A 14245-nucleotide genomic window follows, 5' to 3' on the forward strand; every position below is an offset into this window, starting at 1 on the left:
TATTTGAAAAAACACTCCCCAAAACATTCCCTCTTTAACCAATTTATTAGATTGAAAAACAAATCCAGGTCTGGTGTAATCCAAGGGGTTGCCATGACGATCCACACTGTCCCAGTCAATGAAGAGCAGGATGTTCCCCATTGACTGGGAGAGCAGTGCAGTGACCTGAGCTAACATCAATGGGTCAGCCCAGGTCACTGCAGGGGGGTGACAAGTGCTGCTGTCAGCGAGGTACATTACCTGCGCTGATCTCCAGCACACTGACAGCCCCTGTCACTGAGGTCAATGACCGGCGCCTTCACAGCAAGTATCGCGAGAGGTCCGTGACGTCACCGCTAGTCAGTCTCGGGTCGGAAGCGATAGGTGATGTGACAAGCGGCGGCCATGGAGGACAGTGACAGCGCTGAGGTCGGGATGGCGGGACTTCATCACCGCAGGTAAGCCGAGCGAGCGAGCGAGCGAGCGAGCGAGCGGGCGGGCGGGGGGGGATAGGGGGGATGGGGGGGGATGGGGGGGGGGATGTGTGTGTGTGTGTGTGTTTGTGTATGTATGTGTACATGCCGCGGGCAGGAGGGGGCGGAGCGAGCTGAGCGGGAAAGTGTGGGCTTCCTGCACGTAACTAAGATAAACATCGGGTTACTAACCAAAGCGCTTTGCTTGGATACCCGATGTTTATCTTGGTTACCAGCTTGTGGCAGGCTGCCAGCGATGGCTCCTGCACACTGTAGCTGTAAAAAGCCCTGCTTTTTGCTGCTAGAACCGTTCTCGAACGTATCTAGAACTATCGAGCTTTTGCAAAAAGCTCGAGTTCTAGTTCGATCTAGAACATGCCCCAAAATCACTCGAGCCGCGAACTGGAGAACCACGAACCACGAACCGCGCTCAACTCTACTTGGGACTGCTGAAGAACGCATAGCCCAATTCTCGGGGTCACTGGGGTCCCAGCCCTATGATGCCCATATAGCTGAACAGAACATATGGACAGGCAAATCACACTACATAACACGTGACTGGATAAAAGGAACATATTAACTAATTTCTTTTTTTTTTCTTGTACAGACATCATCCTTGAATTCAACTGCATTTTCAAAGCCACACAGGAACAACATCTTTGTCAAAAAAAGTTAGTATTAAAAATAAATTACACATCACATCCACATTGGGGAGCATGTAGCTGTACCAGGGTTTGTTTGTTTTTTTTGCTTGAAGAGTTTCCAATCACGCCATTCATTTTATAGTATACTGAAAATGGGGAAAAAAATCCAATTGGGGAGGAATTTAACCCCTTACTGACATATATTGGCTCCGTGACTTTGATACGGGTTCAGAAACTGAGTCTGCATATTTTCCGGCGTCAGATGATGGCTGTGATATTCAGCCATCATCTGCATCTAACATGCACACATAGAGCAAAGCTCTGCCAGCAACTTTTAACCTGATAAATGCTTCTGTCAATGAGACAGCAGCATGACCGGGCCGGCGTCTCATTCTAAAGGGCCCATTGGTACCCCCCGTGATTTAATCTGGGGACAACATGGTTTGCGGTCACAGTCAGGGGACTGCTCAAGACCTCTATGCCTGTTATGATGGCAGTCCTATGAAACCTAGTGTTCAAAGGAGACCGTATAGCAATACTGTGATATTGCTTTAGAGTGCCTTGAAAAAGTATCATACCCTTTAAAGTTTTCCACATTTTTTCATTTACACCCACAAACGTAAATGTATTTTATTGGGATTTTATGGGTTTTATGTGACATTCCAACAAACGTAGCAACTATTTGTGAAGGGTCAAGTTAAATTATACATTGTTTTCTAAATATTTAAAAAATATAAATCTGAAAATTGTGACCTGCATTTGTATTCAGCCCCCTAAATTGATAGATCTAAAGGCTGACATTTTTGCAAATTTTTCCCTGCAAACTAGCTCTAGCTCAGTGAGATTGGATGGAGACGTCTGTGATCAGCAATTTTCAAGTCTTGTCACAGATTCTCAATAGGATTTAGGTCTGGATTGTGACTGGGCCGTTCACACACATGAATATGCTCTAATCTAAACCATACATTGTAGCTCTGGCAGGATGTTTATAGTCGTTGCACTGCTGGAAGGTGAACCTACTCCCCAGTCTCAAGTCTATTGCCGCCTCTAAATGTTTTCCTCCAGCATTGACCTGTATTTAGCTCCATCCATCTTCCAATCAACTGACTAGCTTCCCTGCCCCTGCTGAAGAAAAGCCTCCTCACAGCATGATGCTGTCACCACCATGTATGACGGTGGGGATGATGTTTTCCGGCTGAAATTGCATTGTTAATTTTCTGCCACACACACGTGACGCCCTGGACTATCCAGGCCGTTCCAGGTAGTCACACACACAACATCACACCCCTTCCAGTTAGGTAACACCAGTCAAACATAGAAAACCTTGTCACCACCCTCCAGGTTTGATGTCCACACCAGGGGGGGTGGAACCAGGTGGTTGGCTCCACCCACCGAGGAGTTCACAGGCCTGGAGGCGGGAAAACAGTGAGTGGGAGTTGTAGTCTGGCTCTGGAAGAGTCAAGTTTAGGAGAGTAAAGAGAGGAGTTCTGGCAGTGAAGGAGGGAGGTTGTGTCCAGAAGCAGACCTGTGCTCAGGCCTGCCACAGACTACTCCGGTGGCTGGGTTGGAGCCCAGTCACCATTGGCAAGGAGGCAGACGGTAGTGGCCGCCTGCAGGAGACCGGGAATATGACCGGTGGAACCGTAAGGGACCGGGGCAGGGTGGTGGCCCGCCGGAACCGAACCGGGGAGCCAACTGGATACCGGAGCACCAGGCAGAGTACTCAGACCCCGAACTAGGCTATAAGCCACCACCATAGTCAAATCAACTGATTGCGGTCTGGACCTCAGGGGTTTATTCCCATCTAAGTCCCGATTGAAGGCAACAGCCCAACCATTCCGGATAAGTGCCACCGCCAAAGGCAAGAGATCCAAAGGGCAAGCATCTGCGGGCAAACGGGCTCCTACGAAACTTATACGCCGGGGAGCGGAATACCGGTGCCCAGGCACAGGAGTCAAGATTCACACACAGATGCAGGAGAAAGGCGGACACTACCAACCTAACAGGAAAAGCTGCAGCCGGCTGCGGGCCCCATTCATCACTCTGTTTGGTTTACCAGCGACTCCAGTGTCTTGTATCAGAGTGAGTACACCAGTGCCATCAGGCACCGCACCGCGCCCTGCACCCCGGCCCCCGCAATCAGGCCCCGGGACCAACATCCCCTACCCACGGAGGGGTCAACACCTAGCTGCGAAACTACACTGCTCCCGGGAGTCCCCGTACCTTTGCCGCAGCGGTGGTGTCCACGATCACCACAACCCGTGGGTGGCGTCACGAACTATCATTCCAAAACCAAATACCCGCATCCCCCGCGTGTAGCGCCAACCTCCCTTGCAGAGCGATGTGACCCCCGGGTCCGTGAGAGGCTTGAGCCACCACCCGTAGTACACAAGCACGGATGCGAGCGGCTCGGTGGCCGCAGCCGAGGCCGCGGGGCGGTACACATCGACTCTTCTGGCGTCACAAACAGGATAGAACCAGTCTACTTACCTTTAGAAGTGCGCCTTGTAGTCCCCGTCAGCGGCGTCCCGCTGAAAAATCTGAAAATCCGCCATCTTGGGCGTGAAAGTTTCCCGCTCGAGTCGTCTTCCCCGAGCAGTGAAGGCGCGAAAGTTAATCCCCGCCCCCAAAGAGAGAAGTGCTGTAGAAAGACCAAGGGGGGACGGGGAGAAGATGTCCGTACCTACCGGAGACGGTGGGGGGGCGTCAGCTGCAGGAGTGGCGGCGCCCGAAGATGGGAACGTGGCGGCCCTCGCTCCGGTCGCAGAAGCGAGGGAGGCCGCGGGTCCAGCAGTCGCCCAGGTAATGCCGATCTCCCTGCCATACGTGCCCGGTGCTACCTGGCTACCCCAGTACGATAGGAAGCCTGACGCCTTACAAGTGTTCCGAAAAAGATAAACCCAATTCTTGACTTGTACGCCATGACTGGCAGACAGCGTGCGACGGTAGTACTGAGGCAGCTGACCGGCGCGGCCGAGCAGGAGACGGAGACCTGGACCGACGCGGACCGGGCCTCGGTAGCCACTATCTTTGAAAAACTCCAGACCGCCTTTGAGACCCGGACCGAGGCTGAGTTGCGGATGCAGTTCTACCAATGTCGGCAGCGGCCCGCGGACAGTATCAGAGACTATGCCCTGCGCTTTCAGACAGCCCTCCAGACCCTGAGGCGGGTGGACACCATCAGTGACGCCGACAGCAACAAGATGTTGGTGGAGCAGTTTCTACAGGGACTGGGGTCTGCTGAAGATCGCAAACAGCTGCGGTTATGGACTCTGGAGCACGCCGACTTAGACTTTACAGTACTAAAGGAGCGGGCCATCAAGGCCCTGCAAGCATCAACTGTTGGCGCTCCTGATGCGGCCCCTTGGCCGGTTGAAACCGCTCCTGTCTTGGTAGCACCCCCTCCCCTAGCTCTACCGGCTCCTGCTACGCCCGTCGGGACAATAGAAGTGCTGGCCTCGCAGGTCCAACGTATGAATGAAGATCTTACCCGGATCCTTACCGCACTCCAGCTCCCGACGAGAGTCAAGCCCCAGGAGAAGATCCAGCTCGCCGACAGCCTGGAGGATGTCCCTTGGATGCAGCGGAGGAAGAACACGGACCTGCGGCATGGGCCACTCGTGTGCTACAGGTGCAACAAGCCTGGCCATTACTCTAGGCGATGTCCGTTAAACGAGCAACCCCTGAGGCCAAGGGCCAATCCTCAGGAGTAGACTAAGATGGCCCGGCTGATTGGAGAGACCGGTTTGTAGGGGGCTGCCCCATCATCTCCCTGGCGGTGGACGGCGTCCCGACCATGGCCCTGTTGGACACTGGATCGCAGGTAACAACTATGCCTTATTCATTGTACCAGCAATATTGGGCCGATAGTGAACTTGCCCCTTCCGATGATAGCATGACCGTTATTGCAGCCAATGGGCTCCCTATGACCCAAGTGGGACTCAGGGAGGTGACCCTGACCGTGGGACGGACCCAGCTGAAACGCTAAGGGATGATTGTAGTGCTGAATGAGTCCAGCAACCGTAACCCGAAAGTAGTCCTAGGGACCAATGTGATTGAGCACTGTATTGGAGAGGTGTTGAACTTGCTGCAACAACTATCTGCCACTGCAGCAGGAGGGCGGCAGAGGGCCCTGCAGCGTGAGATCCGGGCCCTGCTGCACCGGCAGCAGGTGAACCTGACAGGTGGAGAAATTGGTGGAGTGCGGGTGATGGATGCCGCCCCTTTGGTAATCCCACCAAGGAGCGAGATGATGATTTGGTGTAGGGCAGCAATAGGCCCCCACAGACGGGATTACCCAGCGTTGATGGAACCCTCGCCTTCGGACCACTGGATTACCGGAAGATCAATCAGATAACGCATAAAGATGCCTACCCTCTCCCCCGCATTGAAGAGTCGCTGGCAGCACTAAAAACTGCTAATTATTTCTCTACCCTTGACCTTACCAGCGGATACTGGCAGGTGGCGGTCGCACCAGAAGACCGCGAGAAGACCGCATATGCTACCCCCATGGGACTCTGCGAGTTCAACAGTATGCCGTTCGGGCTGTGCAATGCCCCGGGGACCTTCCAAGGGCTCATGGAGTGCTGCTTGGGGCATCTCAACTTTGAGACTGTCCTATTGTGTCTGGACGATGTGATCGTGTATTCCAAGATGTATGAGGCCCACCTAGAGCACCTGGCAGAAGTGTTCGCAGCCCTCTCCAAGTACGGGATGAAGTTGAAACCGTCAAAATGCCATCTGCTGAAACCCAAAGTGCAATACCTTGGACATGTGGTGAGCGCCGAAGGCGTAGCCCCGGATCCGGAGAAGGTTGCTGACATCCAGAGCTGGCTGCGACCAACAACGGTGAGAGAAGTCAGGCAGTTCCTGGGCCTGGTGGGCTACTATCGCCGTTTCATCAAGGGGTACACGAAGATGGCCGCACCCATGCAAGACCTCCTCTTGGGACAGACCAAAAATGGGAGACCCTCCGGCCCCCCCGTTTGTCTGGAGTGAGAAACATGAGGAGTCCTTCCACCAGTTGAAGTCAGCCCTGACAGGCGAAGAAATTCTGGCCTACCCGGACTACGGCCTCCCGTTCGTCCTCTATACCGACGCCAGTAATGTGGGCCTGGGTGCGGTCCTGTCCCAGGTGCAGGATGGGAAGGAAAAGGTGATCGCCTACGCTAGCAGAAAACTCCGCCCGACGGAAAGGAACCCTGAAAATTACAGTTCCTTCAAGCTTGAGTTCTTAGCCCTTGTGTGGGCAATAACTGAAAGGTTCAAGCATCACCTCGCAGCGGCGAAGTTTACTGCCTACACGGACAACAATCCGTTGACACATCTAGACACGGCCAAGCTGGGTGCCCTGGAGCAGCGGTGGATGGCTCAATTGTCCAACTACGATTTCACTATCAAGTACAGGGCCGGCCGCAAGAACACCAATGCAGATGCGCTGTCCCGAATGCCGCACCTACCTGATGACGGGGTGGAAAACGACGACCTTGAAGAAATTGAGCTACCCGCATACCATCGGCCCCGAGATGAGAAGCCCTGCGTTAACCAACAGCAGGTGAACCTTGACCCGCTGCCCAGCCAGGGGTGGCAGGAAGCCCAGGATCAGGAACCTGCGGTCCAGCTGGTTAAAGCCATGATCGCGCAGGGTTCCTCCAGGATGTATCCCGCGGTCCCCTCAGAAGCCCAACGGTTGTGGAAGGAGAGAAACCGGCTGCACCTGCATCAGGGGAAGCTGTGCCGGGAAATGATCAATCCACAGACCCATGAGAAGGTTCGCCAGGTGGTGGTTCCCCAAGCCAGTGTGCCCAGGGTCCTGAAGGCCTACCACGATGGTGCATGGCACTTTGGTTGGAAGAAGCTGGAGATGTTGTTGAGAGAGCGGTTCTACTGGAGTGGGATGCGAGAGTCTGTGGAGGCCTGGTGTCGAGAATGTGGCCCCTGCACACTGAGAAGGCGCGCTGAGGCCAGCCAGAAGGCCCCCCTTCAGCCGATCGTCACCCACCAGCCGTTGGAGTTGGTTGCCCTGAACCACGTCAAGCTCACGCCCAGCCGAAGTGGGTACACATATGCCCTGACCATCGTAGACCATTACTCCAGGTTCATGGTGGTTGTCCCAGTTAACAATAGAACTACTGGACTCGTGACACCTATATAGATATACATAGTGCAAAGTAGTCAAAATGACTATCTCAGTAGTTCTAGTGTGACGGGCCGTACCGCAGCTAGAGCCTTCCAGGCCTACTTCTGCCGACCACACGGTTACCCGGAAAGGGTGCTCACAGACCAGGGCTCGGCCTTTGAAGCGGAGGTGTTCCAGGAGTTCTGTCACTTGTATGGGTGTAAGAAGATCCGGACTACGCCATACCATGCCCAGACTAATGGGATGTGTGAGAAAATGAATCACCTGGTCCTGAACCTCCTCAAGACACTACCGCTGGAGGATAGGAACCTGTGGCCTGAGAAGTTGCCTGACCTGGTGGATATGTACAATAACATCCCCTGTAGCTCCACCAAGTGCACGCCTGCATATCTAATGAAAGCCCGACCGGGACGGCTGCCCGTAGACCTGGAGATGGACATAGAAGCACCCGAAGCCCTCTCCTCCACTAACCACTGGGATGTCAAATGACAGATGCAGTACCGACAGATCCAGGAATATGTGGAAAGGAATCTGCGCCAGAGCTGAGAAAAACAAGAGCAGCGCTTCAACAGGCTTCGGCTGCCCCGTTTGTACCCGGGGATGTGGTGCTAAAGCGCAAAAGAAGGACACATAAGCTCGACAACCAGTGGGAGAGGACCCCATATGTCGTACAACCCACTGGGTGGGAAAATGAAAAGACTTATCTGATCAGTCGCGACCAGGGGAAGACCACAGCTACCATTTCCAGGGACCACCTGAAGAGATGCCCAGATCCCCTAAGGCTGGTAGATGAGACTCCGGCTTCCGTGCCGAGAGGGGAAAAGAAGAAAGAAGTTATTCATACCGTAATGGGCGACTTCCCAGCGGATTGGCCTATGCAGAATGGCGTGGTGATTGTTCCCATGATAACAATCCCACAACCCGTGGAAGAAAGAGAGACGGAGACGTCCGCCAGCGAGCCACCCAAACCAATGCCCAGGGATGCACCTATACTACGCCCCCGTAGGTCTCTACCTGCCATACCTGACATCAGGGAAGAGGGACCAGTTGTCCCCTCTGTTCCACTGCTTCCCACTGATGACACTGGGCCCATGAGGTCCACACGACCTAACCTAGGTAGGCCCCCGCTTAGGTACAGGGAAACTGCTATTTAGGGGTGCAATGTATTAATTGTGTAAATATTTGAATGAATGAGCACTAATCACCCGAGGCTTTCACCTGATTCAAACGGACAGTCCCCGTTGGGACCAACAGTGTTTTGTGGTAGCCCGTTGGTTACTGAAGTGCCCGTCCCTGTTGGGACTGATGTTGTCCCCGTTTCACACGCCCCCTAAACTCTGCATGAGTAATCATGAACAAGGCTGAGAACTTGCAGGCCATCCAATAACTTTTGGGCTTGTAAATAATGCCCCAATTGCCCTTCCCACAACTGCCAGTCACTGGAGAGGCTGGTTGGAGGAGGGACCCACAGCAGAGCAGGCTGGAGTCCGGTCACCACCAGAACCGGTGACCATCCTCCGGGTCAGGGGTCCCCCTGGACGTGGGGCCTCTGAGTGACTGCCGGGTGCGAAGCACCGTACCCATTCCCGCTTGGGTAGCCTGGCCAGGTTCCTGTTTCCAGACTGGGGAAAAGGGGTGCTGCCCACTTCTTAGAGGCAGCATCAGGGCTAGGTTGCTTGGGTGGGAAAGCGGAAGGACATGGACCCGTTCCCTTGTTATTAATAAAAATGTTCCCGTTTGCAATGGTTCAAGAATGTGCCTCCCGTGAGGGAAGATTTGACAAAGTAATGCATACTGTTTACAAAATGTTAAAATGTTGATTATTTGTTTACTTTTACAGAAAAATAAAACTGGGGATGGACGGGCAGCCCGCAGATGGTCTGCATTAAACCAAGGGGGAATGTGATGCCCTGGACTATCCAGGTGGTCCCAGGTAGTCACACACACAACATCACACCCCTTCCAGTTAGGTAACACCAGTCAACCATAGAAAACCTTGTCACCACCCTCCAGGTTTGATGTCCACACCAGGGGGGTGGAGCCAGGCGGTTGGCACCACCCACCGAGGAGTTCACAGGCCTGGAGGTGGGAAAACAGTGAGTGGGAGTTGTAGTCTAGCTCTGGAAGAGTCAAGTTCAGGAAAGTAAAGACAGTTCTGGCAGTGAAGGAGGGAGGTTGTGTCCAGAAGCAGACCTGTGCTCAGGCCTGCCACAGACTACTCCGGTGGATGGGTTGGAGCCCAGTCACCATTGGCAAGGAGGCAGACGGTAGTGGCCACTTGCAGGACACCGGGAATATGACCGGTGGAACCGTAAGGTACCGGGGAAGGTTGGTGGCCCGCCAGAACCGAACCAGGGAGCCAACTGGATACCGGAGCACCAGGTAGGGTACTCAGACCCCGAACTAGGCTATAAGCCACCACCATAGTCAAATCAACTAATTGTGGTCTGGACCTTAGGGGTTCATTCCCACCTAAGTCCCGATTGAAGGCAACAGCCCAACCATTCTGGATAAGTGCCACCGACAAAGGCAAGAGATCCAAAGGGCCAGCGTCTGTGGGAAAACGGGCTCCTACGACACTTATACGCCGGGGAGCGGACTACCGGTGCCCAGGCAAAGGAGTCAAGATTTACACACAGGTGCAGGAGAAAGGCGGACACTACCAACCTAACAGGAAAAGCTGTAGCCGGCTGCAGGCCCCGTTCATCACTCCGTTTGGTTTACCAGCGACTCCAGTGTCTTGTATCAGAGTGAGTACACCAGTGCCATCCCCTACCCACGGAGGGGTCAACACCTAGCTGCGCCACTACACCGCTCCCAGGAGTCCCCGTACCTTCGCCGCAGCGGTGGTGTCCACGATCACCACAACCAGTGGGTGGTGTCACGAACTATCATTCCAAAACCAAATACCCGCATCCCCCGCGTGTAGCGCCAACCCCCCTTTCAGAGCGACATGACCCTCGGGTCCGTGAGAGGCTCGAGCCACCACCCGCAGTACACGAGCACGGATCCGAGCGGCTCGGCGGCCGCAGGCGAGGCCGCGGGGCGGTACACACAGCATTTTTGCATTTGGTTATAAAACTTCTACTTGATCTCAGCTGAGCAGAGCACATTCTTCCACATGCTACGTGTGCCCCTACATGGCTTTTTACAAATTGCCAACGCTGCTACTTATGGCTTGCTTTCAAAAATGGCTTTATTCTAGCCACTTTTCCATAAAGAACAGTATTTGACTAATAGTTGTCCTGTGGACAGATTCTCCCACCTGATCTGTGGATCTCTGCAACTCCTCCAGAGTGACCATGGGCCTCTTGGCTGCTTCTCTAACTAGTGCTCTCCTTCTTGGGATGTCAGTTTTGATGAATGACCATGTCTTTGTAGGTTCAGTCCTGCCTTAAGGTCCCGTTACACACTACTATTTATCTGACGATATATATCGTCGGGGTCACAGTTTCCGTGACGCATTTCCGTCATCGATAGCGATGTCGCTGCATGTGACACCTACGTGCGACTCCGAATGATCGCAAACAGGTTGAAAATCGTTGATCCTTGACACGTCGTTCAGTTTCAAAATATTGTTCGTCGTTTGGAACGCACCAAACATATTGCTACGTTTGACACCCTGCCAACGACGAACAACATCCACACGACCGCCTTGGTCAAACAATATATCGCTGAACGATGTTACATCGTTTGTGAGATGTGTACGTGTGATCACTACTAAACGACCTATGTGCGGTCTCGGCAAATCGTAACTACGATCTGGGCGTGTCACATTTCTACTGAGATCGTCAGATGAATCGTAGCGTGTAACGAGTCCTTTACTCCTTCCAGTTTTGAATAATGGATTAAGCAGTGCTCCATGTGATGTTAAAAACTTAGACTATTTTTTTATAACCTAACCCTGCTTTACTCTTCTCCACAACTTTATCCCTGACCTGTCTGGTGTGCTCCTTGGTTTTCATTATGTTGTTTGATCCCTAATGTTCTCAGAAACCTCTGAGGTCTTCACAGAACAACTGTAGTTATACTAAGAAAAAATAACACAAAGGTGGACTCAATTTACTAATTAGATGATTTTTGGTGGCAATTGCTCTCTCAGGATTTTATTAAGGAGTATCACACTACAGGTGGATGGATACAAATGCACGTCACAATTTTCAGATTTATATTTTTAAAATATTTAGAAAACTCTGTATAATTTCCTTTAAACGTCAGAAATAGTTCCTAATTAGTGTTGATATATTGCAAAAAGCCCAATTACGTACATTTCACATTGTGTGTGTAATGTGAAATAATGTGAAAAAGTTGAATGGTTATATGAATACGTCTTCAAGACACTGTGTATATTAATAAGGAGGAGAACCTCTAATATCTATATATTAATAAGGAGGAGAACCTGTAACATATATATATATATATATATATATATATATATATAGTAATAAGGAGAAGGACTTGTAATACTTATATATTAGTGAGGGGGAGCACCTGTAATACTTATATAAAATATATATATAAAATATATATATATATATATATATATATATATATACTAGTAAGGAGGAGAACCTGTACTACCTATAAATTAGTATGGAGGAGAACCTGTAATATTATATATATTTATATATATATATATATATATATATATATATATATAGTAATAAGAGGGACTTGTAACACTTATATATTAGTAAAAAAAAAATTTAACCCCGCGCTTTACAGTTACTCTCCAAAAATCCTGCCTCCGTTAGAGTCAGTGGAGCTGGTTATTATTAGCAGCTCTGATTGGTTGCTATAGGAACGAAAGATATTCATAGTATAAGAAGCTTATGTGTGAGGTAATATGATATCGGTGGTGAGACAGACACAGACAGAGACAGACAGACACAGACAGGGAAAGAGACAGGCATAGACACACAGGGAAAGAGACAGAGAGAGAGACAGAGAGAGACAGACAGAGAAACAGACAGAGAAACAGACAGAGACAGACAGAGATAGACAAAGACAGATGGGGAAAGAGACAGACGGGGAAAGAGACAAATGGGGAAAGAGACAGACGGGGAAAGAGACAGACGGAGAAAGAGACAGACGGGGAAAGAGACAGACGGGGAAAGAGACAGACGGGGAAAAAGACAGACGGGGAAAGAGACAGACGGGGAAAGAGATAGACAGAGAGACGGGGACAGAGACAGACAGAGAGACGGGGACAGAGACAGACAGAGAGACGGGGACAGAGACAGATGGGAACAGAGACAGACGGGAACAGAGACAGACGGGGACAGAGATAGAGAGAGAGACAGACACAGAGAGAAACAAATAGACAGAGATAGAGAGACAGACGTACACACACAAACAGACACAGAGATAGAGAGAGACTGATACAGAGACAGACAGATAGACACAAAGACAGACATAAACAGACACACAGAGACAGACAAGGAAAGAGACAGAGAGACAGACAGACTGGGAGAGAGACAGAGACAGTTACTATCCTGGGCAATGCCCGGGTACTACAGCTAGTACTTAAATATTATTAAGAAGGAGAACATGTAATACATATTAATTTAGCAGGAGAACCTATAATATTTACATATTAATATTTTATCTATTTATATATTTTCATTGTACAACACTGAAGATCTGACCCTGTGATACCATGTACAGTGTCAGTGTGCAGCTTGTATAATAGTGTAAGTTTGGTGCCCTCTAAATAACTCAACACACAGCCATTAATGGCTAAACTCCTGGCAACAAAAGTGAGTACACCCTTAACTAAAAATAGCCAAATAGTTCCCAATTAGCCAATTTAACTCTCAGTTTCATGTGACTCATTAGTGTTACAAGGTCACAGGTGAGAATGGGGGTCAGGTGTGTTACATATGGTGTTATCGCTTACACACTCTCTTATACTGGTCACTGGAAGGTCAACATGGCTCTTCATGGCACAGAATTCTCTGAGGATCTGAAAAAAAGAATTGTTACTGTACATAAAGATGGCCGAGACTAAAAGAAAATTGTCACCAGCCTGAACCTGAGCTGCAGCATGGTGGCCAAGACCATACAGTAGTTTAACAAAACAGGATCCACTCAGAACAGGCCTGACTATGGTCGACCAAAGAAGTCATATCCAGAGGTCGTCTTGTCAAATGTATTAGTGCTGCCAGCATTGTTGCCGAGGTTACAGAGGTGGGGTGTTAGCCTGTTAGTTCTCACGCCATACGCCACTCACTGCATCCATTTGGTCTGTCTTAGAAAGAAGGAAGATGATGCACAAGTAAGCCCCCAAACAGTTAGCTGAAGACAAGCAGTCTGAGGACATAGATTACTGGAACCATGTCCTGTGATCTGATGAGACTAAGATAAACTTATTTGGTTCAGATAGTGTCAAGCGTGTGTGGCAGCAACAACTTGAAGAGTACAAAGACAAGTGTGACCTGCCTACAGTCAGGCATGGTGGTGGCAATGTCATGGTTTAGGGCTGCATGAGCGCTGCCAGCTGTGGGGAGCTAGAGTTCATTGAAAGACCAACATGTACTGCAACATACTGAAGCAGAGTATGATCTCCTCCCTTCAGAAACTGGGCCACAGGGCAGTATTAATACATAATAACGACGACACACACACCTTCAACACCACCACTGTCTTGCTAAAGAAACTAAGGGTAAAGGTGCTGTACTAGCCAATCATTTCTAGACCTAAACCCTATGGAGCATCTGCAGGGCCTCTTCAATTGGAAGGTGGAGGAGCGTAAGGTCTCTAACATCCACCAGCTCCATGATGTCGTCATGGAGGATGGAAGAGGATCCAGCAGCTCTTGTGAAGCTCTAGTGACCTCCGTGCCCAAGAGAGTTAAGAAAGTGCTTGAAAAGAATCATAGCCACAGAAAATATTGAGACTCTGGGCACAATTTGGCCATTTTCACTTATGGGGTGTACTCACTTTTGTTCCCAGCGGCTTGGAGATTAATGGCTGTGTGTTGAGTTTATTTAGAGAACACCAAATGTACA

At 50.6% G+C, this 14245-nt stretch overlaps 1 protein-coding gene across 1 annotated transcript in view; it reads left to right on the plus strand.

Annotated features, from left to right (window-relative positions):
* LOC142296986 (adhesion G protein-coupled receptor F5-like) overlaps positions 1–14245 on the plus strand; it is a 154503-nt gene that overhangs the window by 130250 nt on the left and 10008 nt on the right. The window contains 1 exon segment of the mRNA XM_075341173.1: positions 1060–1123. Within this exon segment, the coding sequence (XP_075197288.1) occupies positions 1060–1123 (64 nt within the window).

This window comes from Anomaloglossus baeobatrachus, chromosome 3 (assembly GCF_048569485.1).
Source record: "Anomaloglossus baeobatrachus isolate aAnoBae1 chromosome 3, aAnoBae1.hap1, whole genome shotgun sequence".
NCBI classification, from domain to species: domain Eukaryota; kingdom Metazoa; phylum Chordata; class Amphibia; order Anura; family Aromobatidae; genus Anomaloglossus; species Anomaloglossus baeobatrachus.